The sequence below is a fragment of the Emys orbicularis genome, chromosome 2 (genome assembly GCF_028017835.1).
Source record: "Emys orbicularis isolate rEmyOrb1 chromosome 2, rEmyOrb1.hap1, whole genome shotgun sequence".
Classification (NCBI taxonomy): domain Eukaryota; kingdom Metazoa; phylum Chordata; order Testudines; family Emydidae; genus Emys; species Emys orbicularis.
The window spans coordinates 233,434,367-233,462,160 of record NC_088684.1 but is presented as its reverse complement, the minus strand read 5'-3'; the positions used below and the strand labels follow the sequence as shown (position 1 = coordinate 233,462,160).

General features: G+C 42.1%; 1 protein-coding gene across 1 annotated transcript in view; it reads left to right on the top strand.

The window, feature by feature from the left end:
• SNX10 (sorting nexin 10) overlaps positions 1–18,148 on the top strand; it is a 63,431-nt gene extending 45,283 nt beyond the window's left edge. Inside the window, exons 3-7 of the mRNA XM_065398808.1 lie at positions 40–126; positions 4,731–4,831; positions 6,053–6,151; positions 16,770–16,985; positions 17,411–18,148. Coding sequence (XP_065254880.1) covers positions 40–126; positions 4,731–4,831; positions 6,053–6,151; positions 16,770–16,985; positions 17,411–17,492 — 585 coding nt within the window. The 3' untranslated portion in view covers positions 17,493–18,148. The remainder of the gene's footprint in view (positions 1–39; positions 127–4,730; positions 4,832–6,052; positions 6,152–16,769; positions 16,986–17,410) is intronic.
• Positions 18,149–27,794: the final 9,646 nt, after the last annotated feature.

Here is a 27,794-nt window from a genome sequence, read left to right as displayed (position 1 = left end):
ATTCTAAAACTAATTGCTTGATTTATTATGCACTTACAGGAATTTGTAACTGTTCTGGTACGGGACCCTAGGATACAGAAGGAAGACTCTTGGCATTCACATATAGACTATGAGATATTCATTCATGTAAGTATAAAAATAACATAGTAAAAATACTTTGCACTTATGTAGCACATCTATTCAAGGCTGTGATCACTTCAGAAATATTAATGATTTAAGCCTTACAGTACCACTGGGACATCAGCAGGTATTATGCTCCTTCTACAGATGGCTCATGATACACACTGGCTCATGTTTGTGTGCTCTAGGATGCTCTGTCCTCTGACAGATACTGTTCATGGTTCAAATTCTTAACAAGACGATCGATGTGGCAGACTTTGCATGGTCACTGGTTTTATCATAGTAAGAAAAAACATTGGATTTCAAACATCCGTGTTTATACAACTCTCTTTTCAATGAATAATCCAGTTACTTGCTTCATAATCAAAATTCCTGAAGCCGTTTTATCTACCACGCTATTTGATTGTCATAACTGTGTAAATGTTCAATGTGTCTAGACATTTATATTGTGACCAGCTCTGTGGTATCTGGGTACTTTAAAATTATAAGCATTAAGAAAAACACTTAGTGTACTGCATTCTAATAAGGATACATTTGAAATTGTGATTCTATCATATCCTAAATCTGCCATACATTTCATTTAATTAAATATTGCTGATTATTCTTCCATTACCGTACTTTGTTGGATGAAACGTTGAAGGGATTATAATAATTTCCTTAATCTAGATCCTAAAATTGAAAAATATGACGTATGAAAAATATCTTCCATCCCCTCATGTTGGCAGGATTACTGGGTTCAGCCTATTACTGTTTTGAGTGTAAAGTGTCCCCTACAATATTGGCTGCCAGACAAACATAGATCACTTTGGTAGAAAAGTGAAATTCCATCCTTTGTCACACATTGATGCTGTACTTTGGGGCAGCCCATTGTTGGAAAATTGACAAGAAACTTGTAATGTGGACAGAGTGAATGCATAAGAGGATAATTTGGGTGTCTCAGAGGTTCAGTTTCTGCCATTCCAAGCACTCCAACAGCAGTACACCATACCTCGTCCAGCTGCCTGTCATTACCTGGAGCTTAAGCATCTCTTGAAGGACCTATTTGGTCCTGTTATGCTGGAAGCACCAGAGACTCCAGAATTGTTGCAGATCTGGAGAGCACTCCATAGGTTCACCTGACCAGTTATAGCTTGTTACGACTTTGTGGTCCAAAAACCTCTCCTTAATTTAGATTGCTAGTGACAAGCATTGAACAGAGATTTGTATATATTCCTAAAACCTAGCCAATGGAGAAATGCCCTGCAAAGCATTAAAAACTGTATGTTTCTATGATTAAGGCTGATTCAACAGAAAATTATACATCTCTACCCCGATATAACGCGAATTCTGATATAACGCAGTAAAGCAGTGCTCTGGGGGGGGGGCGGGGCTGCACACTCCGGCGGATCAAAGTAAGTTCGATATAACACGGTTTTACCTATAATGCGGTAAGATTTTTTGGCTCCCGAGGACAGCGTTATATCTGGGTAGAGGTGTATTTCATTCACACTGGTCACTGCACAGGTTACAGTGCCTTAGCCTTGCCAAAAGAAACTGCTGTTGGAGATCTGGGTCTCCAAGAGCTCAGATGTTTTGGGACTGTCCCAGGATACAATTCTCTTGGCTAGAAGTGGGCAGGAGGATTAATATGATCATGGATACCTCTTTAAAAATTACTTCCCAGAACTGTGTTTTGGGATATATCGCATCATCTTGGAAACTCTCCAACTCACGGAAAACTTGTTCTCTAGAGCAGTGCTGGTAGCCAAATGACTCATACAGCTTAGGTGGCAGAGCAGACTGCCTTCAGGGCTAGAAGCTTGGCTCAGCAACTGGGCTGACCTGGCAGCTAAAGAGCAGGTAACATTTCTGAGAAGAAGGACCTCAAACAGATTTGAACAGATTTGGTCTGACTTTTTAGAAGTCTTTGATTAACTCCTAGCAGATGGAAACTGAGGTAACAGGGCCGGCTCCAGGCACCAGCCGAGCAAGCTCGTGCTTGGGGCGGCAGATTCCAAGGGCCGGCATTCCATCTAATCCTTTTTTTGCGCTTCACCGCTTTGGCCGCCCCTGCAGGTTTTTTCTTTTTTCTTTTTGGTTTGCTGCTCCCGCCGCCCTGTAGGGGGCGGAGGACGGGAGCGCCCTGCAGCAAGCCCGGCAGGGCAGCCCGCGTCCTTCCCTGCTTGCCGACCGGAGCGGCGCGGAGCCCTCCCAGCAGGCGGCACAGTGGGAGGGGCCGCGTGGCAAGCACCCCGCTTAAGGAAGCCCTGGCTGCCCCCCTTCTCTCTCTCTTCCGCCCCCCCCGCCCCCAGCTAGCCAGGGTGTGCACTCCACTGCCCGGGGTCTGTAGGGCCGGGAGTCCCCCTGCACCCATGCTCCCGCCGCCCCGCAGGTTTTTTTTTGTTTGTTTTTGTTTTTTTGTTTCCCCCCCCTCTTTGCCGCTCCGGCCGGGGGCAGGTTTGTTTCCCGCCCCCCCCCCCCCCTTCGCTGCTCCGGCCGGCCGGTTTGTTCTCTTTTTTCCCCCCCTCCCCCCTCGACGCTCTGGCCGGCCGGTTTGTTCTCTCCCCCCACCCACCCCTTTGCCGCTCTGGCTGGGGGCAGGTTTGTTTTCCTTTTCCCCTCCCCCCCTTTGCTGCTCCGGCCGGCCGGGCGTTTTTTGCTTGGGGCGGCAAAAAAGCCAGAGCCAGCCCCGTGAGGTAATGCTCTCCTCTTCTTTCTTTTCCCTCCCTTTTTTCTTATTTTTTGGGTGGAAAATATAAATTAAAAAAAACTTGCATAATTACTCAAATATTGAGGTGAGAGTTTGAGATCATGAAGTCATATGATTGCTAAATAAAGCCAAAAGCCTATCAGCACTTATTATGTGTGTGTGGGAGGAAAGCATTAATCTTAGTAAGGGCAAACAATCAAGTGACTGGTAACTAAGGGCCAATCATTACAACTGCTTTCCCCTGTGTAGCAAGTATTCATGCTAGTCCCATTGATAGAGCCCTGCGCGGATACATAAATATGTATCCGCATCCGATCTGCAAAAATTATCTGCGGATGTGGATATCCGCAGATTTGCAGAGCTCTACACCGGGGGCTGGACTGAGGCTCTGAGGCACCCCCCTGTCTGTAACGCGGTCGGGGAGAGATGCTCTGGAAGCTGTGGGGAGCCGTGACGGACACTCCACCTGTCCGGGGGGGGGGGAAGCGGGCAGTGTTCCCTCACATTTCTCCCACCCATGTGCGGAATGAATTTTGTTATGTACAGCAATATGGAGGTAATGTGTGACACATCACCTTCATATTGGTGCACATAACAAAATTCATGTGGTGGGGGTGGAGCCGAGGGGTTCGGAGTGTGGGAGGGGGCTCAGGGCTGGTGCAGGGGTGTGAGGATTCCAGCTGGGGGTGTGGACTCTGAGGTGGGGCTGGGGATGATGGGTTTGGGGTGCAGGAGGGTGCTCCGGGGCCATGGCGGGGAGAGAGGACTCCCCTCAGCTCTCTCTCCCCACAGCAGCACCTGGGCTGGGGCGGAAGAGGCGCCTCTCCCCACCGCAGCAGCTCCGGGCTGGGGCTGCAGGATAGGTGCTACTTCCCCAGCAGGTCCAGGCTGGGGCTGGGTTCGGGCCGGGGGAGGGCTGCCCTGGTTGCAGCTGGGTCTGGGCCGGGCCGGTCGCGGCAGAGTTGGGGCCAGGGGAAGGGTGCCCCCACCGCAGCAGGCTGGGGCCGGGCTAGGTTGGGGCCTCCCCCCGCCGTGGCAGGTCCCCGGGCGGGTTCCCTGAGTGTCTGCGCAGTGCAAAGGAGGCTGCTGTGCGGCTGCACAGCTTACAGGGAACTTAGCCAGGGGGCCCAAGCAGCCCCCCACCCAGGGCATGTGGAGGGAGGGATCCAGGGTCCCCACAGCTGCCAGTGCAGCTCTCCCTGACCGGGCTCCGGCCGGGGAGGGGGGCAGCTCAGAGCCGCAGCCCAGCCACAATAACAGCTGGGGAGCCGTGGTGGACCCTCCACCTGCCTTGGCCGTGGGGCCCGAGCAGCCCCTGACCCCTGTCCCTGCCCCCCAGGCTCTCCTCCCAAGGCAGGTGGAGGATCCGCGCCGCGGTTCCTCACAGTGCTTGCCCGCTCTTACCGTCAGACCCCTGCGTGGATATAAAATTTGCATCTGCATCCGCGCTGGTATCCACAGAAATGGTCCACGGATATAAAGTGGATACCCATGGATTTGCAGGGCTCTACCTATTGATTTAACTGGGACTATGCACTGGAAGAAGCATGCGTGCAGGAGTAAGTGTTTGCAGGGTAATGACCAGAGCTATTTTAAAAAAAAAATGTTTTTTTTTTAATGCAAAAATTGGAGTTTTCTGTTGGAAATCATTTTCTGACAAACTTTTTCACCTGCTGTAATTGACGTCTTCATTCTGGTCATTTTCTTCTGAAGAAAAATATGTTCCCTGAGAAGTTAGAAACTGATCCTGATCTGGTTCAAGATACAGCTGTTTACATAGCTGTTACACTGAACTGAACAGAAATCAGTCCTTCAGTTTTCAGGGACAGAATTCTCAGTAAACATTTTTAGTATCAAATATCTATGCTGTTTTCTTAAGTCTAAAGGATTTACAAGTAAAGTGAGTCTCATTTCCCAACAGACAAATAGCATGTGCTTTACAAGGAAAACATCTTGCGTTAGACGACGCTTTCGAGAATTTGTATGGCTGCGGCAGAGACTTCAGAAGAATGCTGTGCTACTGTGAGTGACTTAAAAAAAAAAAAAAAATCTACCTTCTTCCATGAAATACAAGTTTAATACTCTGCAGATGACACACACAGGGGTAGTGTTTTTATCTGTTCTGAACTATTACTAGAGAATCATATAAGTTAGAGTTGGGCAAGACTTTAGCCCATATACTCTCTACCCTACCAGTGCAAGGTTGTTTTCCACAATATATTTTCTAGTGGTTTGCAGGTACTTCTACACAGTAATAAAAAATTCGCGTCTGACCTGGCCTCCGGGACTGAAAAATTTCTGTGTAGATGTTCGGGCTCAGGCTGGAACCATCACAAGGTCCCAGAGCTTGGGTTCTAGCCTGAGCCTGAATGTCTACACAGCAGTTTTTCAGCCAAGAGCCCAAGCCCAAGTCAGCTGACAGGTTTTTTTATCATTGTGTAGACGTACCCCTGCCTGGCCTGGAATTAAACATCTCAAGCAATGGGGCTTCCACCATTACCTTTTGGTAGCTATTCCCCAAACTAGTAAGGCTTAACACATTTAATCTTATATTTTGTTGCATACAAGTTTGAACAGCTAGTGCTTTTGAGAAACCATTTAAGATAACAAAAAATGTAAATTACACTGCTCTACATTTTCCTGACCCGACTCATAGACTTTAAGGTCAGAAGGGACCATTATGATCATCTAGTCTGACCTCCCGCATGATGCAGGCCACGAAAGCTGACCCACCCACTCCTGAAATAATTCTCTCCCTTGACTCAGCTGTTGAAGTCCCCAAATCATGATTTAAAGACTTCAAGTCGCAGAGAATCCTCCAGCAAGCGACCCCTGCCCCATGCTGCGGAGGAAGGCGAAAAACCTCCAGGGTCTCTGCCAATCTACCCTGGAGGAAAATTCCTTCCCGACCCCAAATATGGCGATCAGCTGAACCCCGAGCATGCGACTGTTAACTGTTAATCCTTGGAGTCTAGGTGTCTACATACCAAGGTTCTCATATGGTCCTTATCACTGTGGTATCTGAGCACCTCCCAAAATGATAAAATGTGTACACAAAGATACATTTATCTCTTTCTCTCCCCCCTCCATTCAGCAGAGACTGGCTTTGCTTTATATTTGTCCAAGATATTTTTTCCTTTGGCCTGATGTTGTAATTTATCCTCCTAAAATTAGATCACTTGCATAAACTATTTTTCTCAGCACATCATTTTTGGTTTTAACTCTGTATTTTATTTTTTAAAGCCAATTACCTGAACTTCCATCTAAAACTCCCTTTTTTAATATGAATAATCCCCATCATGTGGACCATCGTCGACAGGGCCTACAAGAATTTCTTGAGAAGTAAGTACTGCATCTTAGTGTGTTTTTTATTGTTAATGAAGTCACTAATTTGCTGTATTAGACAGCTCATCTCTTGTACGGGAGAGCCATCTTGTGGCCAGCATTATATATTGCTCTTTTAGATTTCCTCTGTCTCTCATTGACACATTTTTGTATATACCACTTCAGCTGAACTGTTGCAACGGAATTTCAGCTGAAGTTCTTCACATTTCAGTGTATTGATTAAAAATTGGCATTTTTGTAAAGCATAGATTCATAGATTCTAGGATTGGAAGGGACCTCGAGAGGTCATCGAGTCCAGTCCCCTGCCCTCATGGCAGGACCAAATACTGTCTAGACCATCCCTGATAGACATTTATCTAACCTACTCTTAAATATCTCCAGAGATGGAGATTCCACAACCTCCCTAGGCAGTTTATTCCAGTGTTTAACCACCCTGACAGTTAGGAACTTTTTCACAGTGTTTAAATTATTTCATGGCCTTATTTTGGTTAAAAATGCTCTTCTGGCGAAATCTATTAGCTTTCAAGAACGAGCTAGCTATGTTTAAACAAAGAAACAGGTTTACAGTGGTGAGGAAACCAGTGTTAACACCTCTCTGGCAAACTCTGCTTAAACACAGTGGGCTTGGGGAAACTCTCTGTAATAAGGAATCATTTTAAAAAAAAAATCCCTCTAATACTACAGCTGGTTCAGCTGAGCTGAGGTTAACACTTTTATGTTTGGGTCCTCTAGTTTAGCTAAGGCAATCTCACAGTTGGCACCATTTTTACCATTTTGCCAAATAAGTTTTATTCCAGCAGGCATAACTAAAATAGCACCAACACTCCTTCACCTGAACCGGTGATAACAGCAGTGGAAAATGTTTTGGTAAATTTCCCCAGTGTAGCCTTCTTGCAAGGGACATGTTGTGTGAAAACATTGTTTAAAGGGATGGACGAAAAGAATTTTTAAAATAGTCTCCTAGGCTAGGCTCCAACCTGAGCTAGAAAAAGGTTTTAAGAACAGCTTAAACATGGTTATTTAGCTCAACACTCTGGCTGTTTAATAATACTTAGCTCTTATACAACACTTTTCATCTGTAGATCTCAAAGCGCTTTACAAAGGAGGTCAGTATCATTATCTGTATTTTACAGATGGGGAAACTGAGGCACAGAGACCTGTTCAAAGTCATCCAGCAGCTAGCTGCAGAGCTGGGAATAGAACCCCGGTCCCCTGAGGCCGAGTCTAGTGTTCTAGCCACTACACCAGGGGTGGGCAAACTTTTTGGCCCGAAGGCCACATCGGGGAGTAGAAATTGTATGGCGGGCCATGAATGCTCACAAAATTGGGGTTGGGGTGTGGGAGGGGGTGAGGGCTCTGGTTGGGGGTGCGGGCTTCGGGGTGGGGCTGGGGATGAGGAGTTTGGGGTGCAGAAGGGTGCACCGGGCTGCAATCGAGGGGTTTGGAGAGGGGAAGGGGGATCAGGGCTGGGGCTGGAGGAGAGGCTCAGGGGTGCAGGCTCTGAGTGGCACTTACGTCAAGCTGCTCCCGGAAGCAGTGGCATATCCCTTCTCCAGCTCCTACGCAGAGGGGCGGCCAGGTGGCTCTGCATGTTGCCTATCCGCAGGCACCGCCCCTGCAGCTCCCATTGGAGCGCCGGAGGGGGCCATTGGAGTGTGTAGGAGCTGGAGCGGGGCCATGCCGTGGCTTCTGGGACCCGCGTGGAGGGGCCCCCGACCCTGCGCCCCAGCTAGAGCGCCGGAGTGGGGCCGAACCTTGGCTTCCGGGAGCCATGTGGTGCGGCCCCCAACCCAGCGCCCTGGCTGGAGTGCTGGAGCAGCCCCCAACCCAGCGCCCCGGCCGGAGTGGGGCCGAGCTGCGTAGGGCAGTCCCAACCCTGCACCCTGGCCGGAGCGCCAGAGCGGGGCCGGAGCGCCAGAGCGGGGCCGAGCCGTGTGGTCCGGCCCCCAACCCAGTGCCCCAGCAGGAGCTTGCGGGCCAGCGTAAAACGGCTCGCGGGCCCATAGTTTGCCCACTCCTGCACTAGACCAGCCATGTTTGTACCATCTTGTGGCTTTTTCTACCATTTTTAAATGTCCTACCATTGTTATCACTGGTGCAATTTGTGGTTGCAGTGGTAGGAGCACTAGTGAAGTCCGGCTGCTACCAGCCACCAGCTTTTTAACCATTGTTTTGTTTAGAGCTACTTTGAGCATGGTTAGAACACCAGTCTCCTTAGCACTTACCAGTGTGGAGCTCTACCAGTAATAGCAAAGGCAGGAATTTTAAAGCAAGTTACTATGCTTTTTGGCACATGCTCTTCCTGGCCAGTGTCACGTAGCTTTAAGCTGAGTCCTTTGCTCCCAGTTTGGGAAGAGCAAGGGAAAATCTGTGTTAGCAGTGTGCTCAATAACTGGGAACAGGGCGTGTATCTATACTGACCCCATTAGTCATTTCAGGAACAGTCTTATCTGTTCCTGCATAGAGTCCTATCCAATCTTTGTTGGCCAGGACTTTAGTCATGACTCTGCTTGAGGGTACATGACACTAATACAGAGAGTGGAGGAGGATCTAGGGATTTCCCCTCAACCTCATTGATTAAAAACAACTCAAGAGTTGGGAATACTGATGGGCTGGACAAAGCCTGTGGTTGTTCACGTATCCTTGTCTGAGCTCTCAGCCTTCTCTGTGCCATGTTGTGGATAATTGTTATTTTTAAAGATACTCTAATTTTAAAATGAAACTTGTAGGAATGTTGATCAGCCCAAACTGCTCCAAAGTGACTTTATTACAGGACACAAAGTATTTCCATCCAGTGGCTATGTTTCCAGAAATGACATTAAAACAGAAATGTACTTTCTTTCAGCTTTTTGGATACCTATAGTTTAACTGAGTATTGTGATAGGAGAATGTTGAGCATTTCAAGAACATTGCTCCATGAACGTAAAAATGATTAGTGTTCGGTGCATAAAAGTTTTTAAACTGGGTTTTTCCTCTTATAGTAATGATTTAAATGTTTGCGCTTCAGTGCTGCATGAAAGGTGGCACCGTTCTCCCAGACATTCTCAGCCACAGGGGAAAGCTAGACTTGAAAGGAGTTTTTAAAAATATAGTTGTTAGGATAAATTGGCTTGGCATTGACATTCTGTGGCGCTGCCCTCCGCTGGATGGAACGTCAGACGTCCCAGTTTGTAGAAAGGTTCTCTCCATTAGCTGAACTAGAGGCTGCTCCAGACGCCTCTATTTTGGAGATTGTGGGTTTTTTCTTTTTTTTGGAACAAAATGTCATGAATTCTTTCCCCGAAGCTGCATTTATGTGACTCCTTGACAAGCTTGAGATCTGCATAATTCCAGCACTGGATCACTGCAGATTTTTTTCGTATGATACATGCTCCAACAATTTAAAATAGTGGCACTGACCTATGGTTAGTCTGGGGCCTTTCAAATTCCTCTGCCTTGATTTTATATACGTATGTATGTATGTATGTATTTATACAGACAGACATTGCTTAGTACTTTAGGTCTAAATTCTGGGCCCCACAGTGCCTATAGCACAGAGCCCTCAGCAGCTCCCCAGGGCCCCCAGGCTGTGCATCTGTAAACAACCACTTCTTGTGGGAGACGGAACATCCTTTGAGACAGCAAGGTAGCACTTATGCTGATGCTCTGCCCTTCTCCACCCCCACACAGCAGGTGGCTCCAGTAGGGGAAATCAGTCCTGGAGAAACTGAATGGGACCCTACAGGCCAAAACAGCAAAAGTGGGCTATTAGCCAGGGCAAGGAGACAGGTGCCTGTCAGGCAGAATGACACACAGCTCTCTCCCTCTTCCCCCCCTTCCCCTCCCCCCCCACTGGCAATTGCTTATGGGAGTGAGCAGAACAGGGATCACAAGCCACACGTGCTAACCAGCTTGAGGAAGATGGGGCCATGGGTAAAATTTTCAAAAAACCCTCCTTGAATCTTAGGTTCCTAAGTCTCTTTTGAAAATGTGACCTATGCTCCCAAATCACTTAGTCACTTTTGAAAATGTAACACCTCATCCCTAGCTGTTTTCTGTTTTTCCTCTCCTCCATCCACCTCTCTGTGTGGGAAGGTTACTGCAGCAGCTCCCAGGGCACCCACAGAAGACAGAGGGGTGAGGATTTATGGAGGGCTGGTGGGGAGAGGAGGCTCATTTGCCCTCTGTAATACCCAACTGGAGAGTGGATGTGGATCTCTGTCCCCCACCTCCACACACCATCCTCTGGATTAGTTAACTCTGTGAACAGCTAGTTACTTAGACATAGGGGGTTTCTGCAGCTCTTCCTGCTGCATAAATCAGGGCCAGGATTTGACACTTAGTTTGAAACATACGTAAAGCATTATAATTCACGTTGGAAGTTGAGGTTGGATGAATCTGGCTTTATCATATATTTCCAGCACTGATCCCGTTTGTCTTATAGGGGATTATCATTTTGATTGACAAAAGAACTGTATAACTCAGTCCTTGTTACTGTCAAGTTCAGTGTTTGAGAACTCTGCCTCCATTAGCTAAATGTCAGATTGCCGATCTTTCAGTCATAAATTGCTTTTTGGGAATGAGGAAAACTACACATTTCCCATTGGAAATATTCTGAAGACATTGTATTCTGATGCTGATGAATTCTCCTTTAAATTCAAATAAAAAAGCTTATTACTGAATTGAAAAAATATCAAGAAATTTTGTGAGACCCTCTTCCTTTTCACCCATTTGTTCTGCACAAAACTTAATTTTGGGGCCTAAAATTACCTAAAATGATGATTTGCATTCCTGTTTGTTATAACTCCAATATGTATTTACCAAAAGCAATTTATTTTATTTAAGTTGCATTCCATTATTTTGCTTTAATTGAATGAAACTGGAGTTATTTTCTCATACCAATGTGTGGTTTAAAATAAAAGGTAAATATCTATTAGTAATCTCTTGAGAGTGGCTATTCCTGGCAATTACCACAGGAAACATGCTTATTAATATTACATCTCCTGACAAGAGATTACTATTTAAATCTGTTTCCATATTATTTTTAAAAGTCCGCTGCTGATTCACCAAACCAGTTCCTAATCCTGCCTCTCTACCTTGCATGCGTAAATATTGTGTGTAGTCCCATTGGGCCTGGTTCACTTTTGCCCTGTACCTTGTGTAGTCATTTGCATCACTGCAAAGTGGGTATTAAACACTACCATTCTGATCTGGTTGTACTTTACTCTCACTTTGCACTGGTCAAATGACTACACAAGGTACAAGGCAATAGTGAACCAGGGCCATTGACTACATGTAAGGTTTACTCACGCTAATAAGGGATGCAGAATCGGGCCCCATCTTTCTATTAGCATTATTCTGAATAGAATGCTCCAAATATTTCAAATTTGATGAGTTGTGCTGAAGTGAGTATGGGATCTGGCAGCCCCTCCTAGCTTCTCTATTTAGTTAAATTCTCGTTCATATTCCCAGCTAGCACCTGCTACCTTTCACACTGGCCTATTAGAAAAGAGGAAACGGTATTGATAAAAAGTATGAGGAAATATAGGACATTTTGCAAAGGAGGAAATAGAGCTTTAATGACTGTGCCCCCTCCGCATTCTCCCTGTCTGAATCTCTGTGTGTGTTCAATAGAGGGCACCAGAACACAGGCTGTGATCAGTTGTTTTTGGTAGGTTTTATTTTTTCACCCTCTCATGATCTGATGTAAATGGGCAGAGTAAATTTGCTGAAAACGAAATCAGAGTGTTAACCTTCCACACACATTCAAGTGTGCATCAGTCATTGTATTAGGTTACAGTAGATACAGGAAATCTTTAGTTAGGATTAAGTTGTACTGTTCAGCCATATGTTGTTCTCCTCCAGCAGAACAGTGTATAATATACCTAATAAAATCACATTGAAGAAAACCAGATTTTGGCCTTTATCCAAATAAGACACAACACATGTTTTGCCTTTTGTAAATGTTCTCTCTTTAGCTTGGGAGAGGGAACATTCCTCATGTAGCATACAGCATCTCCTCAAAAGCCATGCTCTTTCTTTTGCGTATCAACTGGAAGTTTATTAGAGGTCTTCTCGGGTCTAATTTTAAAGGCCGACCTGAACCCAACTAGACCACAGCTGATCTGAATCCACCCCAAAGCTGAGAGTGTCAAGGCATTTTCACAACTGACCCTTATAGTCAGGCCACGTCAGGTTGCAAGGTCAGGGATGGAGCAGCAGGAACTGGAGCTAGCATAACAGCATGTCTAGGATGCTGCAAACAGACCCAGGTATTTCTGCCATTCACAAACCCACATCCCTTCCCTCCCCTGCAGCTGCCCCAAGAAGCCCAGGGTTGCCCATACCTCAGTGGAGCCTCAGTCCCTCAAACTTCCAGCCAGGGCAGCCACACGGCAGGACAGACCCATTGCCATGCAGGCATGGGGCAGCTCCCCTTCTCTCCTCCACTGCCACCTCCTGCCTGGCCCTACTGCAGAGTGGGTGGGGGCATGGGCCCAGGGGTGGTGCAGGGTGGGTAGCCATCTGCAGAGCCCCATGAAAGCCTCCATGCTGGGCAGGACGGGTGAGGTGCAGGGCAGGCAGTGCCTGGTGTGGGGTCCCAGCTGGTCATGTTGTTTCTCTCTCTCTCTGTTCACACCTGAACCACTGTGTGTGTGTGTGTGTGTGTGTGTGTCTTAAGGCAGGAAACCGCTGATGTGAATACAGCACCGCTTCTCCTGGTGGCAGCACCTCCACCAGTCACTGACCCATGTAGACAAAAGACTGTTTACCACCACCCTGCCATCCCTATGACTGCCTTTGACCCTGCGCCTGCCCCCAGTCAGCTCAGGCCTAATTTTAAAGCCTGACCCGAACCCAGTCTAAGCATGTCAACTCATTTTCATCTCCAAACTGACCTGAACCCAGCACCTATAGTTAGGTCCCATTGGGTTTGGGTCGGGTTGCAAGACTCCGTATTTTATGCCCTCTTTCTGTGAAGGTCGAGATATGATACGTTTTTACCAAGGCTGCTTACAAACGACGATTCTCCTGACAACAAATAAGAAAGATTTTTATCTCAAATTCAAACGTAGGGCCTGGTTCTGCAAACGCTTACTCATGTAAGGGAGTTCTTATGTGAGAGTAATGACTACTCAGTGGGGAAAGGTTTGCAGGATTAGGGCATTAATTTCTATCCTAGGTAGGTATAGGAAAAGTTTGACTTTCCTTTAAATCTGCCCAGTCAATTTTTTCAGGTGATACTAGAATTATCAGTGTGAGCTGTGACTTTTTATAAATTAACTGTGTGGGCCAGATTTTGATCTCATTTACTGTAGATTTACACCAGAGCAGCTGGGCTCAGAATCTGTTCCTGTGTTGGTATTTGCCATAATGAACAGGCTGATGTTCATCGAACATTGTGATAATTGCTGGTTGGCTAAAAATTACACACATGGTTAGTCAGTGCTAAAACATCCTAATTGTATGTTACCTTCCCCTGCCTCCTCCACTTCTTCCTGCCCAGTTGTTTGTCTCAGCTACATGTCATGTCTTGTTGTTTAGACTGCAAACTCTTTGGGGCAGAGACTGTCACTTTTTATGTGCTTGTACAGCACCTAGCACAATGGGGCCCCGACCTAGTTGAGGCCCCTGAGTGCTACTGTAATAATAATATTCCACAATACTAAGACAACGGGCGACAAACCATGCATGTCCTTGTTTTGGAGGTATGAATATTTTGAACATAAAAACTAAAAGTTAGATCTGAATAGTGCAGACCCATTATTTTTCATTTTGATGGCTTTTTAATTACATCCTTCAAGCAATGTAAGCGGCTGGTGCAGAAGGAAGAAAGCAAAAGTTGTCATTTCTCAATTAAAGAGTAGAGCAGGCGTTCCAAGGGCATACCTAGGTGAAGAGTGCTTCTATGACTGCTCATGTTGACTTACAGTGGTTAGTAAAGAACTCTAAATGTTTTCCCTTATAGACGGACTGTGTGTGATTGGTTCAATGAACATCTTTCTCTAATTCTTCCTCTCTGTGTTTCTTCACGCATTTAACCTCCAGATGGCACTATTAAGCAGAAGAGAAAATAACTGTGAAATAATGAGTCCAATGTAAAGTAAAATTGGAAATTGAATTATAGCTGCAGAAAAAGGACAGTAGCCTTGAGGTTCTGATCAACCTGTACTCTTATCACTTTTGTTTGCTGTTCCCATATGTTAGGTTACCAGCAAGTTAATAATAGTGCTTCAGCAGTTCAAGGCTTAGTAGAATTGCTGTGGACATGAAATAAAGCTAAAATGAATTTGTGTCCAATATCATTGACATTAGTGCTCATTACTTCTGTGGTGTAAAGCCTCAAACCATCTAAAATCAATTTTAAAGATTACCCATTATTTTATAAAGAAAATAAAATACATTTCAAACAGCAACAAAGCTGCAAGTATAGCGTAATCTCATGAACAGTTAGTTACTTGCGCTTTAGCCTGGGTGGCAGGAAGCTACTGAAGGTATAATACAGGAAAATCTTTAGGGAAACTTAAGCTTATGCATGTTGAATTTAATGGGCTGGCTTTTTACTATATTACTCTGAATTAGAAATGCAGACATTAGTATTGCAAAAATGTGAATCTCCTCACTGTTATCTGTTTTTTTAAAATCTGGAACATAAATTCTAGTAAGATTTACTTTAAGAAAACAAACAAAAGGAATGAGTTTGCTCATCCAGTGCTTACACTATAAATCTGTATTTATTGTGCGGTATGATTGGGGTTTTTTCCCCCTTTTTGTTTCATGATGTTTGTGTCATTTCTTGTTTGGGATTTCACATTGACCAAGAGTGGCCAATGAATGATGGCTTTTCAAACTGTATTCATGAAGCTATTGCTGTTGAGGAGGGAGGTGTGCGGATTTGTAGGTTCTGTGGCTTGATTCATTTTTGTACACTATTAGGTGGTTTCTTTTGGGTTACTGAGAAGTTGTTTTTAAATGTACTGTGCATTAATACTTTGTAGGCATGTATTTTAAGGGAGACTATATTTGTGATGTCTATTGTTAAGAAAACTATGTGTGGGTTTATCAGAGTAAAAGCTGGGTTTTATCAATGTTTAAAAATGTCCTTATCTTGAACAGTAGCAAAAAGTGATCTCTGTTGCAGCCCCACTGTCTGATAATTTCACATGGAATATGGTAGATCATTATGGGCCACTGCAAATATTTTTCATTACTGCAAACTTATCAATTTCAAGTTTTATATATAGGTCTATTTTCATTTTGCTGTCCTTTAACCTAAAGACAGAAATCCTTAAGTATATTACATTAATTAAATATTACCAGTATATTGGTCACAACAGAGAACAGTTTTCAGAGTTCATTTATATTTAAAATATTACAGTCCAAACACGTGGTTAATATTGGAAGAACCAGTCTGTTGTACACTTCATGTTAATTCGGGTAGTTATAATACAGTTGAATTTTATTTATTTATTTTACTTTCACCAGTTCTTATGTTGTTTCTTGTATCTGATTATATTCAGTAATGTTGCCAAATAAATGGAAAAGATATTGATAACTAAAAGCTAACCTAAATATTTGTAAGTAGGCAAACATAAATTCTCAACGGTTCTGGCTTGCTTAAATATATTGCAGTAAATTTGCCCGCAATGTTAGTTGTTAGTGTCATAGGCCCTTATTTTGCAAATGCTGAGTATTCCCACTGAGCTCAAAAAGACTCCTCCCATGAGTAAAGTTACACATGCACATCAGCATTTTGTAGGAATGGGCTCTTATTGTCTGCTGCTGATCATGTTAGACTAGACCTATTGTGCAATTCGTTCCTTATACAAATATTGCAGGAGCGTTGCATTTTCAGAGTAGCAATGCTAATGCTCAGATTTCAGTCCTTGTAGAGTAACTCTAACTTTCCAATTTTTTTGAATGCATTGTACTTGGATTACACAGTTCACATGATTAAAAAGGTTATGCTAAATGCATTTGAAGGCTTATTTTCACAAATATAAACTGCAGTTGAAGATAGACTTTTTCAAAAAACAGCTAAAATGAAGAGTATTGTCAGAACTTACTGAAAACATTTTACAAACAGATTTAAATCAATGTACATCGATGGCATTTTTACTATCCCTTAAATATATACAAATTTGTAAAAGTGTAAATATGTACTTCTAGTTTTTGTTGGTGCACACACATTCTATTTCACTGATATGTCAAAGTCCTGACTTTTCATGCTTCTAAACTCCTTCATCTTCTTCCACTCCCCCAAGAGAAATCAGGCAGTTGAAATGTTTAAAGTAGTTTAGTATTTTTAAATATAGACAATTCTTGAATGTAGACCAAATTTCCATAAGTGCATGTGCCTTTGCCCCCCTTACAATCATTAATTGATCCACATGGTAATAACAGATGGTTAAATGGAAGAAACGCCCTTGAAGTTATTCGTATAACAGATGTTCTTAACTATTAGCTTCATGTTTTTACTCTCCCAAAATTCCAGATAATGTAATAAAAAGGTAACACATACCTAATCATTTTATTATATGCAGTGCATTCTGAAGCTAATTTGGGATTCATTTAAAAGCAGGACACCTCTGAGAAATGATTCTAGTAACCATGTGTGTTTTTTCTTTTTTTGAAGGATCCTACAAAATGCATTATTGCTTTCGGACAGTAGACTTCACCTCTTCTTACAGACTCAGCTAAGTCCAGAAGATATTGAGGCTTGTGTATCTGGACAGACAAAATATTCTGTTGCTGATGCGATTCATAAGTTTGCCTCTTTGAAACGACGTTTTCCTATTGAAGATGAAGAGAGAAAAAGAGGAAAAAATGAGGCAGATTCTGATTCAGAGAGGTTACTTTCTTCTTTACATTCCGATATATATATATATATACACACACACACACAGACTTCACTTTTTTGTTGATGTAATACTAAGATAATGAAAAAATTAATTGACTGAGATTTTATTGAGCTGTGACAGCTCATCATAGAAGTCTTCACACACACCTCCACACTGAATTAATGAATGCAGTAGAAATTCAATTATCTGCATTCTGATTATGTGAATTTCATTTAGTCAGACTTGAATTATTCGCGTTTAAATTATCTTGCTAAAAAAAATATCCAACTGCACTCCAAATGGCTAATTAAAAGTCCAAATTTCCTGTCTCTCTTTGTGACTGGAGATAATTAAAGTTCTCCTCTGTTACTCAGGCTTTGAGTGTGTTGTGAAAACCAATTTCCTTTCTTTATTTTTTTTCTCCCCTTCTCTGTAGTTCATCCTCCGGGCTTGGACACAGTAGTGATGACAGCATTTCACATGGATGTAAAGCAAGCACAGTCCCTGAAGAATCCTGAAAAATCACTTGTATATTGCCATCCTAAGACCCGCAAAATAATTTTCTCTCTCAATTTTCAAACCATAGCTTTGAAACTGTTTCTTTGTTTGTTGCTTTTATTAAATTGCACTGATTTATTTTTACATGTTGCCTATTACATTTAGGTTTATGCAGCCATTAAAATCTTGACAAATATTGGGCTAGTGGTGCTCTATTGCCAAGTATGGCTGATAAAATATTTCCCTGGGTGACAATGTATTTTAGATCTTAAAAAATAAAGGTATTTTACATTAGTTTAAAAGTGATGTATCAAATGAGAATATACTCAAAGCAATTTTGTGTACTTTATACCAGAGAAGTTTCACTCTAACCAGTTGTGTGACATTGGTAATGAAGTTATATAGACCAGAGGGTATTAACTTTTAAAAATAGCATGGTGACTTAAGGAAAACAGAATCTGTACTATTTGTTGCTGACAATTGGAGATATAGACTATCTTCCCTCAGCCTTTCTCCAATGTTTATGGGAAAACTTGCTCTTATCATGCACAAGAGCCAGAGGCCAACATTTTCAAACATAGATGCCTAAAGTTAGGCACATAAATGTGACATGATTTTCAAGGGGTGCTGAAAACCTTCAGCTCTCATGGAAGGTAGTGGGAGTTATGGTTGCTCCCTCCCTGTGAAAATCATGTGTAAAATCTGGCCCCACTGAAGTCAATGGGCATTTTGCACTGACTTCGACAGGGCCAACATTTCACTCTAGGTATCTAACTTTAGGGACCTATGTTTGAAAATGTTAGCTAAGTGTTCTAGGTTAACATTTTAAATGAAGTGAAACTGTCTTTCCGAAAGGATGATAGTCACATAGATATAACACGTTGTTCAAATATAGAATTCTAAGCTGTTGGGTACAAACTGAAATAACTGGAGTTTTTAATTTCACTTTTACTGTAGTAAACACATTGAAGTATTGATTTTTTCACAAATGGTAGGCTTGAACACAACTTTTTAATCACAAACATTTGTTATAATCTACTTTTGCTCTTTATAGCAGCAACTATGAGTTAACTTGTCCCAGAGCCTGTCAATAGAAAATGTTTCAATGTTTATTTATATTTGACGTTTAACTGCTATTAAAGACAAGGCAGTGGGTCTGATCCTGTTCCCATTGAAATAATGGCAAAACTCCTCTGGATTTCAGTGCTGCAAGTTCAGGTCCAGTATGGATTTTGTCTCTGACAAAGATACAGTAGTTAGTATCTTTTAACCTGTGAATTACACAGAAACAATATATAATTAATTGGCCAGCTAATAAAAGTTAGTGTGGATGTGTTTTTAAAGCATCCAGCTGGGAACCTGTTTAGTTTTAGAAAGGTGTGTCTTAAGAGCTTGAGGATAACATCTCATCTTTTAGGTAAATACTCTGAACCAGTTTTCTCATCATGGTAGCACTTTCATAAGATAAATATCTGTTTCTTTTGCTCAGTTTTGTTGAATTGCACAAATATATCTAGTCACCATCTCTGCTTGTGTGTAGAAGGGTCAACAAAATATTTTCATATAACAGCACTAACATTAATTAAAGCAACAAGTTATCATGGCAAGATAACTTCTATTGCAAAGTGCAGACTTTTTTTTTTTTTTTTTTTTGGAAGATGTTGCCTCATTGATAGAGGCATTATTATTTAGCGCAAAGCTGCCCATAACATCAGCGAAGAAATCTTGAAATGAACAAAAACTGAGAACTAGAATATTTTTTTAGAGAAGGAAATTAATTATCATTTTGTTTACCATACTATTGTTTTTTTTTGTTTTTTTTTAATGTTGAGCTAGATCATTGAATGCACTTTACACTTTGTGGCCTGCTAACACATATCCTGACTGTCTGTTTAAATGTAAGAGTTGGAGAACCTTTGTGACTACTTATTATAATTCAGGGATCTTGTCTTTTGTGTATTAAGGAGATTTTTGCAAAGCAGCCTGTTTCAGTGATAAATACTTGGGATTCATAATAATTGTATTGTTATTAACTTTATCACACTCTTCACAAGTTATATCTGTGCTGTAAAATCTGTTCCATTACCTTCTTCCTATCCTGCATGGAAATTTATTTAAAATGTTACTCTTTTGAGTTCTCTGTGTACCCAGTATTAGTGAAAACGTTCGTGTTAAATGATAATGAAGAATATTCTGTTCTAGGGTTTATTTACCAAGAAAAAACAATCGTAAATGTTTGAGGATATGTTTCTTATTTTGTGAAATTTAAATATAAAACTTCTTAAAATTTTTGATTAGTGTGTTGTGATTTTAGCACTACATCAAATATTGTTTTTCTACAAGAAACTCATCTTGTTGGGGATTTGATTCTTGATTTTTGTTGTTGTTTTTGACTATAAGTGACATTTCTGTCTAGTTTTTCAAACAGTCAGGATTTTTAATGCGCCACTCCTGCATCCAAAATCTTACATCACTTTAATTGTTCCTGCTTTGCTACACTTATACTTTTATAAGAAAGCTTAGTAGAAACAGAACATTCTTAAGTAATTAAATAAGACAAAAATAAATTGCTCTATGTTTTAACTTGTAAATGAGATTTATTTTTAAAATCCATTTCCTAATTTATTTTTTTCATGACTTTTAGTACTCTACACGGTTTTCTGTTTCTCAAATATTTTTGTGTGTGCTATATGTTGTTAAACAAACATAAATACCCCCAGTCATTTATATTTTTGAATTGTAATGCATACTTAAGGATATTCTAAATCAGCATTCCAACAACCTGTTACTCGTAATGCAACTGAAACATTTCTATAAACAAGGTAACAAAAATCCTCTTTTTAAAAGAAAATAATTCATTCAATAACACAGCTTATTTTTTTATAAACATTAAGAGTAAGAAACTTGACAGTCTTATTTTCTCAACACACATTTCTAAATTCTGTGCCCACCTTTTCCAAATTCTGTGCATTTTTGTTCTTGAAATATTTGTGATTTGTTGAAGATACTTTTTAATATAGTTCTGAAAAACTATCCAATTATATTTGTGACATTATCTGTTTGTAATACAAGAAGCATGTAAAGTTAGCAACCCTTTCAAGGAATGGGTAAAATAAAACCTTATGTTTCTAAGTAGTTATAACAACAATAGTAGAATCAATAATGATGATCAATGTTTATCCCAAAAAGGTTGGGGTTTTTGTTGTTGTTAAACTACTTTTACAATGCTGCACTCTTTCTTTTAAACACAAAAATGTAATTCAGTACTTCCAGTGTCAAGACTGATTCTTCTCATGAAAGGCCTTCAATACTTAAAGAAAAATACTTTCCCTCTTAAAATTAAAAATATTCCATTGCAGGTTAAATTGCTTTTTTGCCTATTTGAATAAACCATATCTAGAAGATAATTAAATTATCTTTTATAACAGGAACCAAAAATACTCCTTTTGGTTTGGAACATTTAGAGTTCTTGAATTGTGAGATACTCATAACATATATGTATTCCTATCCTATCAACTTTCCATGAGCAATTATACAATATTATATTATATGGCTTGCAGCTTTGAAATTTTATTGTAGGATTACTTGTGGAAAGTTAAATAACAATACCTCGTTGATATGATACCTCTAAAATCTAAGTTTGCAATTACAATATATACTACTTAAAATCATCATCTACAATTTGGCAAATACAAAACTGTTCCAGTTCCATGAGGAAATCACTGCAAGTACTAAGGCAAAGCTGAGCACATTTACTGGAAAGCATATGTAAAAACCTGCAAATCATAAACTTTACCAACCCAAATATACTTTCCAAAACTTTGCTATCTCTTTGTAGCTATATCTTAGTAACCAGTTCCCCTTGCCTGTAGAATGCTACATGGCAAACCTTTCACTAACTGATACTGTAACTGTAAAACTTTTCCTCACTGTTAGGAACACAGTTTTTGACATTTGCCACCAATTGATCTAGCAGCACAAACTCTTCCAGTGCCTGCTTCTTTCCTCTCATTGCCTGTACTCTCTCCCAAGGCCACCGTGAAGCTTTCAAACTATCTTTTCCTGCCATGAATTCCTAACTTTATAAATTCCCCTCACTAGCCATCTGGCTCTATGCTAAGAGGCAAACAGTTACTCCAACAAGTGCCTAGTCATCAGCAGCCCCCCCATCGCCTCCTGCCTTTACTCCTGGAGGCAGCATTGGCACCACTTTCAGTTGAGTTTTGCTAGTTTCTTACCTCAGGGCCTTCATCCTCTCTTCCCTCCCACCCCACTTGCTGTAGTTTTTCCTGCAGCTGCAAGCACAGACTGACTGTGTGTGCAGGGGGCTCTCGCGGCAGCTCGCTCCCTCCCTCCCCCCGCCCGTGAGTGTGTTCCAGGCGCCTCCATGCGCCCAGGCTCTGCCGGGGGCTGTTTGTCAGGTAAAGAAGTAGCCGGCCTTGATCCGGTAACTCGTAGCAACCGCATCCCATAGCAACAGCGGGGGAGGGGTGGAAAAGGGAGGGGTGGGGTGGGGAGGGAGACGCAGCAATTTGCAGCTTCTCAGCCCCAAGAGCCAGAACCCCAAAGTCTCATGCATGAGATCTGGGTCTAGACACCCACCCGCCCCCACTTTAAAAATACAAAAGCACCAGGAGATGCTGGAGGAGGGGGGGGGGCGGAATCCAGCAGCATCCCCCTCAACCCCTAAGAAAGCAGAGTTTGAAGGGGGGTGCCTGGGGGGCTCTGCAGGGATCGGACATTTTCAGGGCGCTGTTGATTTATTTTTAAATGTATCCGCCCCCCCCCCTTTTCACATGAATGTAAAACAAAAGGCTGGGAGGGGGGTGCGTGCGTGCGTGCGAGCCAGGCTGTGATAATGGGATGCTGCAGGAGCAGGCTGCCTCTATTGCCAGTCACTGGGCTGATGGAATTCTTTGTTATGCAAAAGCCCAGGCGGCTGGGCTCCTCCGGGCAGGCTCCGAGCCAGAGGAAACGTGTGTGTGTGTGTGTGTGTGTACACAGAGCAAAAAGGGGGAGCCCAGGAGCGGCAGCTCGGAGTGCGTGTGATCCCAGAGGAGTGTCCCGGACCGGTCCCTTCGATTTGGGGTAGACTGCTCCTCTCTGCAGTTACATTTCAAATCCCAATCAATGCAATTAGCAGAGCATGGCCAACACTTTCCTGTTTGCTGCCCTCAATATCCCCACCTTCCATCAAATCGTTATGGCTTTATCTAGTTGCAGCGACACTTGTGCCCCCATGAATTCTTTCCCCCAGGACTGGAAGGAACTGATGCGTTGTGAGGTGGTTTTATTTATTTTATTATTATTTTAAAGTAAAATAATAGCAGAATAACCGCTGTGCATTGCTCACATGCCAAGCCAATGCAATTTGGTCAGTCCTTCCTTTATATTAGATTAGAAAACCTAGTGCCTGCAATGAGAGTGCGGAGCCTGAGACTCAGCTGGGAAGAGAGCATCGCTTCTGTGCAAGATGGGGAGACTCTATCCTGTCTGGGCATGGGGCAGGCACTGCTTCCCAGCGCTAAGTTTGCCTGACCCTATTGGGCCTAGAGATCTCTTGGTACCTCTGTGTGTAATGCACCTAGCGGCCGGAAGGAGGCGCTGCCAGGCAGAGAGCCCGCACGGGTAGATTGAACGAGCTGAGAGCAGAGCCCAAAACTGAGCCGCCGCCGCCACCTTCCCCTCCCAGGGACATTCGACTCCAGCAATCTGCTCCGCAGCCCCTCTTAACAATGCACTAAATCTCTGTGGTGGGTGACAGGGCCCTTCTGGTTTGTATGGGACTCGCCCAAGAGGTGGAGATTACAGAGTATGTACCAGAGAGAGAGAGAGATTAATGAGTTCATTGCATTTCTCACTCACTCACTCACTCTCTCTCACACACACACACCCCTTCCCAGACCTGGGCATCTCTTTGGCCAAGGAAAAGGATCCATTGCTATAAAATACATATAGATCCACCTTCCCCATGTGCAATGGCAGTTATTGCTGGGGTGTTAGATTGTGTGAGGCAAGACAATGGGTTTCTGAGGGGCCCACTCCTTAATTCCTCCCCTGCCCCTCCCACACACAGCAGCTCTAAGCCCTTTAATTAATTTATTTTTTTTAACTAAAGCAATTACAGAAAAGTGCAAATCTAATGCGTGACATTTAACACTTCGCTGTGGCAGGCAGGCTGCTTTTAAATGGGGCCCTTTCTGCGGAACAACAAGAGCCAAAAGGCCCTGTGTCATGGAGTAATGTAAGACACAATCTCGCCTGCAAATGCACAATGAATCGGGAAGGATTTATGTAATTAATTGACCAGTCTTAACCTGTTATCGTGATGTAAGGAATTTGGAACTCATTAATTTGGGCCCTGACAGATTTCATATTAGAGCTGGCAAATATGGATTGAACCTCTTATTCTTGCAGCAGCTGGAATTTCCATGACAGTGAGGATTAGTGAAGAAGACCTATTGCTGGAGTCAAACTGCCTCTTTTGTAATCAGCAGCCCTGCTCTGCATTAAAGGGATAATGGGTGATAGGGGAGACAAAAAAAAAGTGTGTGTGTGTGTGTGTGTGTGTGTCGGGGGGGGGGGGGGGGGAGATATTACCCTGGTGGTATAGGGAAGAGTGGCCCTTTTGCTCACTCTGCTAATATTTATATAAGTCCCAAGCATTTGCAGCTGAATGAAAACCTTAATACCAATCATAATGAGAGTGCAGCTACCTGGAGCTAAAGGGAGAGGACAAGGCCACAGGCTGAAGATGTTCTGGGGGAAGTTTAAGGTTTAAATGTGAGGAGGCAGGCATTTCTGCAAAACATTCTCTGCCTGTAGCACAGAGCCTGAGAGTCAAAGGCTGCAGAAGCCAGGAGATTCTAGGTTTAGGCCAAAAGGGAGTTGGTGCAATGCTTTAGTTGTAAGTGAGCACACCAGGGCAACTCATAATGGAGGCTGGCCTTCTCTGGAGCACACTTACTGTCTCCTAGACAGTGGGCTACACACAGTCTTGTGCAAAAATAATGAATCTGTTGAGGTGCCTGCACTTTAATATGTGCCTTAGTCCCTCTGTGCAGAATTTATGAGTCATCTCTTCAGCAGTGTGGAAAGGTGGTTTTATGGTTAAGGGATTGGATCAAGAGATCTAGGTTAAATTTCTGGCTTGTCCACAGACTACTGGTGTGACCTTAGCAAAGCTTTTAATTCTTCTGTGCCTCAGTTTCCAATTTTAAAATGGAGGATAATAATACTGCCTTTACCATCCTTTGTCTGTTTTCCCTATTTAGGGACTGTCTCTGACTATGTGTTTGTACAGTGTCTAGCATAAAGAGGCCCCTATCTCCATTGTGGTCTCTGGGCACTAATGTAATAATAAGGTATCCAGACTCCAGCTTATATCTGGAAGGAAACAGTCTTAGACATTTCTCCCTTTTTTCTGGTTTCTCTACTTTGTGCATTTGACAGCAAGTTGTATCTAGTCACTTTCAGTGGTTCCCCGGCATAGTCACTGCACTAGATCTCTCTTTTATTTGTGTGGGTCTTCTGCACAATAGCAAAAGAGAGAGAACAGCATTAAAAATAGGCAAATATGGCGGTGAAACCACAACATTTGGCAGGGGGCAAATGTGGTACCAAAAATACAGTCAGATTTGTGCTCTTTAAGCAGATCTATGATTAATTATGCATTTGGATAGTGCCTAGCACAATGATGGCCTTTAGACTGCCCATATAAATGTCAGATAATAATACTGATAATAGGTTTAACTCATTTTATTTAAAAAAGACCAGATTGCAAGTTGATCATACCCCTTTAAAGTGTATCTTTTTATTGCTTCCCGATAAATTAATCTTAACATATGCCATGGAGACCTTATTTATCCACAGGTAAGACAACATTTATCTTTTACAGATTTACATGAATCTGTCTTAACAGTCGCTTCACTGATTCTGTACTTGCTTTTCTTAGTGATCAAGAACAGCAAACAGCTCAGTTTACACTGTAAGTATACATTTTACCAAATTTTTACTCTCATTAAGTGTTGATCAAGCATAACTAATTTCCTTGTTAAATTAAATGTGCTGGCATATGGTGAAGCTTCACATTATTTAAAAACAACAAACCAAAGCATGTTTAAGGTTTTGTTTATTTGTAGGTCCTGTATTTTTAAGTATTTTCATCCTCTTTGATTCTTTCAGGTGAACAAATTCAAAGTATGAATCATTTACATTCTTTACTTAATATTATCTGGTATTTTGTATGCTTGCAAAATGAAAGTTAGTGGTTATTATTAGTAAGAGTGAAGGTTTTTGCAAGATAAATGTTGGTTAAAAAAACAAACATCAAGTGTCATAGAAAGTTTAAGATCAGATTTTTATTTTGTTCTGAGATGATTAACATACAATGCAAGGCAAAAACTGTGTATATTATAATTCAGATAGTCAAACCTTCCAAACTAATTCATTTTTGCTTCAGATATTTTGTACCTGAAGAATACAAACATATATGGCTCATTAAAAGTTTAGTTTATTTATAGAGGGTAAATACAAATTTCTGCCTAGACCCGATGAAGGATGAAATGGTGGCCCCATTGAAGTCAATGGCCAAACTTCCATTGATTTCTGTGGGGCCAGGATTTAATTCAAATGGTGGATTGTTACCGTTATTTTAGTATCATCTTGTTTGCTGCTTATGCTCAAGTTGAAAAAGTGCCCTTTCCTACATGCAACTTAGGTTAAAATTATGTCCTCTTTGAACCAACAGGTGGCCTTTTTTGTAGTTAATTTTTTCCTGTACACCGATGAAAGTCTGATTTGATCTTAGGAACATTTTCAAATACTATCAGGATGTATTTTTATTTATGCAAAACATGGTAGACAAACTTTTGATTATTTTGTTTTCTAATCTGTATTGTAATGCAATTGATTTCATGTAGTAAACATTTTTAGATGTCTACTTTTTCTCTAGGTCCTGGTTCTTGAATGTTGGATAATAAATAGTAATGATGAGTAGGGCTGTAAACACCATTCTCATTTCTGTTTCTCATATTTCTACTTTCAAGTTACATCTACCTATGCTCTTCACTGCAGTGTATAGCTACCCATTGTTATCCTAAGATCATCCCAGTGCCAGAGGGCAAGGATCTCACTGGTATCAGGTAATGAATTTCAGCTGGCCTAACCAATTCAGTGTACCCCAACTCATGGTTATAAATGGTATCTAAAAGGTATAATGTAATATGTCATTGGAAATCTAATAACTCACTGATAATTAATATTCTTGTGTGATGTATGTTGTGGTGTGTATTAAGAGTTATGGACATATGCTGAAATTATGACTAAAGTGTGTTTAAACCAGGCATGTCACGGGGAGTTGGTAAACAGGTCTACTCTAGACAAAAGGAAAGTGTTTGCTTCTCTGACCAGTCTGGTCTTCAGGCAGACACAGTGAAGATCCATTTACATATAAGGTAAAAAAAGCTAACAAGAGGGGAAGGAGACAGCTTGGTGAGGCGTCTACACACCAGCAGTAGAGAGAAATTTTATCTGAGCTATCAAGAGAGGGGTCTGAACCTCAAGTGACAAGCAGCTGACTCAACTGATTATGTACAATATTACTATACGATAAAAGTTTAACGAGTGAAGTTTTTTCTGAAAGCCTATGATCCACTGGTGATTAATATCATTGTTAATTGTATGTATTAATACTACATAAAGAATTATGGATACTTTTTTCCATTATGCTTTACAATCTGTGACCAAACAAAGGGAAAAACACGTCTCTCCCACACAGGAGGGACCATCACAGCAATCTATCTGTCACCAATGAAATTAAGTAAGCTGTGACAACAACAATGGAAGCTTCATTTACATTAAATCAGCAAAGGAATGGGAAGCCCACAGGAAGGGAAGAACAGCATGAGGTCATCCTGCCTCTTGAAACAAGGTCACTGAACTTTGAGAGATTTAAGCAGAGACAGAAAGCCATTTTGGCATCCATCACTGGACAGTCACAAGGGGCCAGAGCTCTCGCAAGCTGAGAAAGATGGGTCCTTCAACCAAGGAGGGAATGCAGTCTCTGAGAACTGAATATAGGTGAGAAACCTGCATGGGCAAAGATCTTTCACCTAGGAAGACAAGGGAACCCAGCACCTTGTGCTTCCGTGGAAGGTCCTGATTGAAGGAAAGTCAGCCATGGCTGGGAAGAAGAATGACTGGCAAGAGGAACCATCTTGAACAAAGCCTGTACTGTGCTAGATTAAGTTTTAGATTTTGAAATGCATTTTCACTTTTATTTGCTTGTAACTACACCACTACCTCGATATAACGCGACCCGA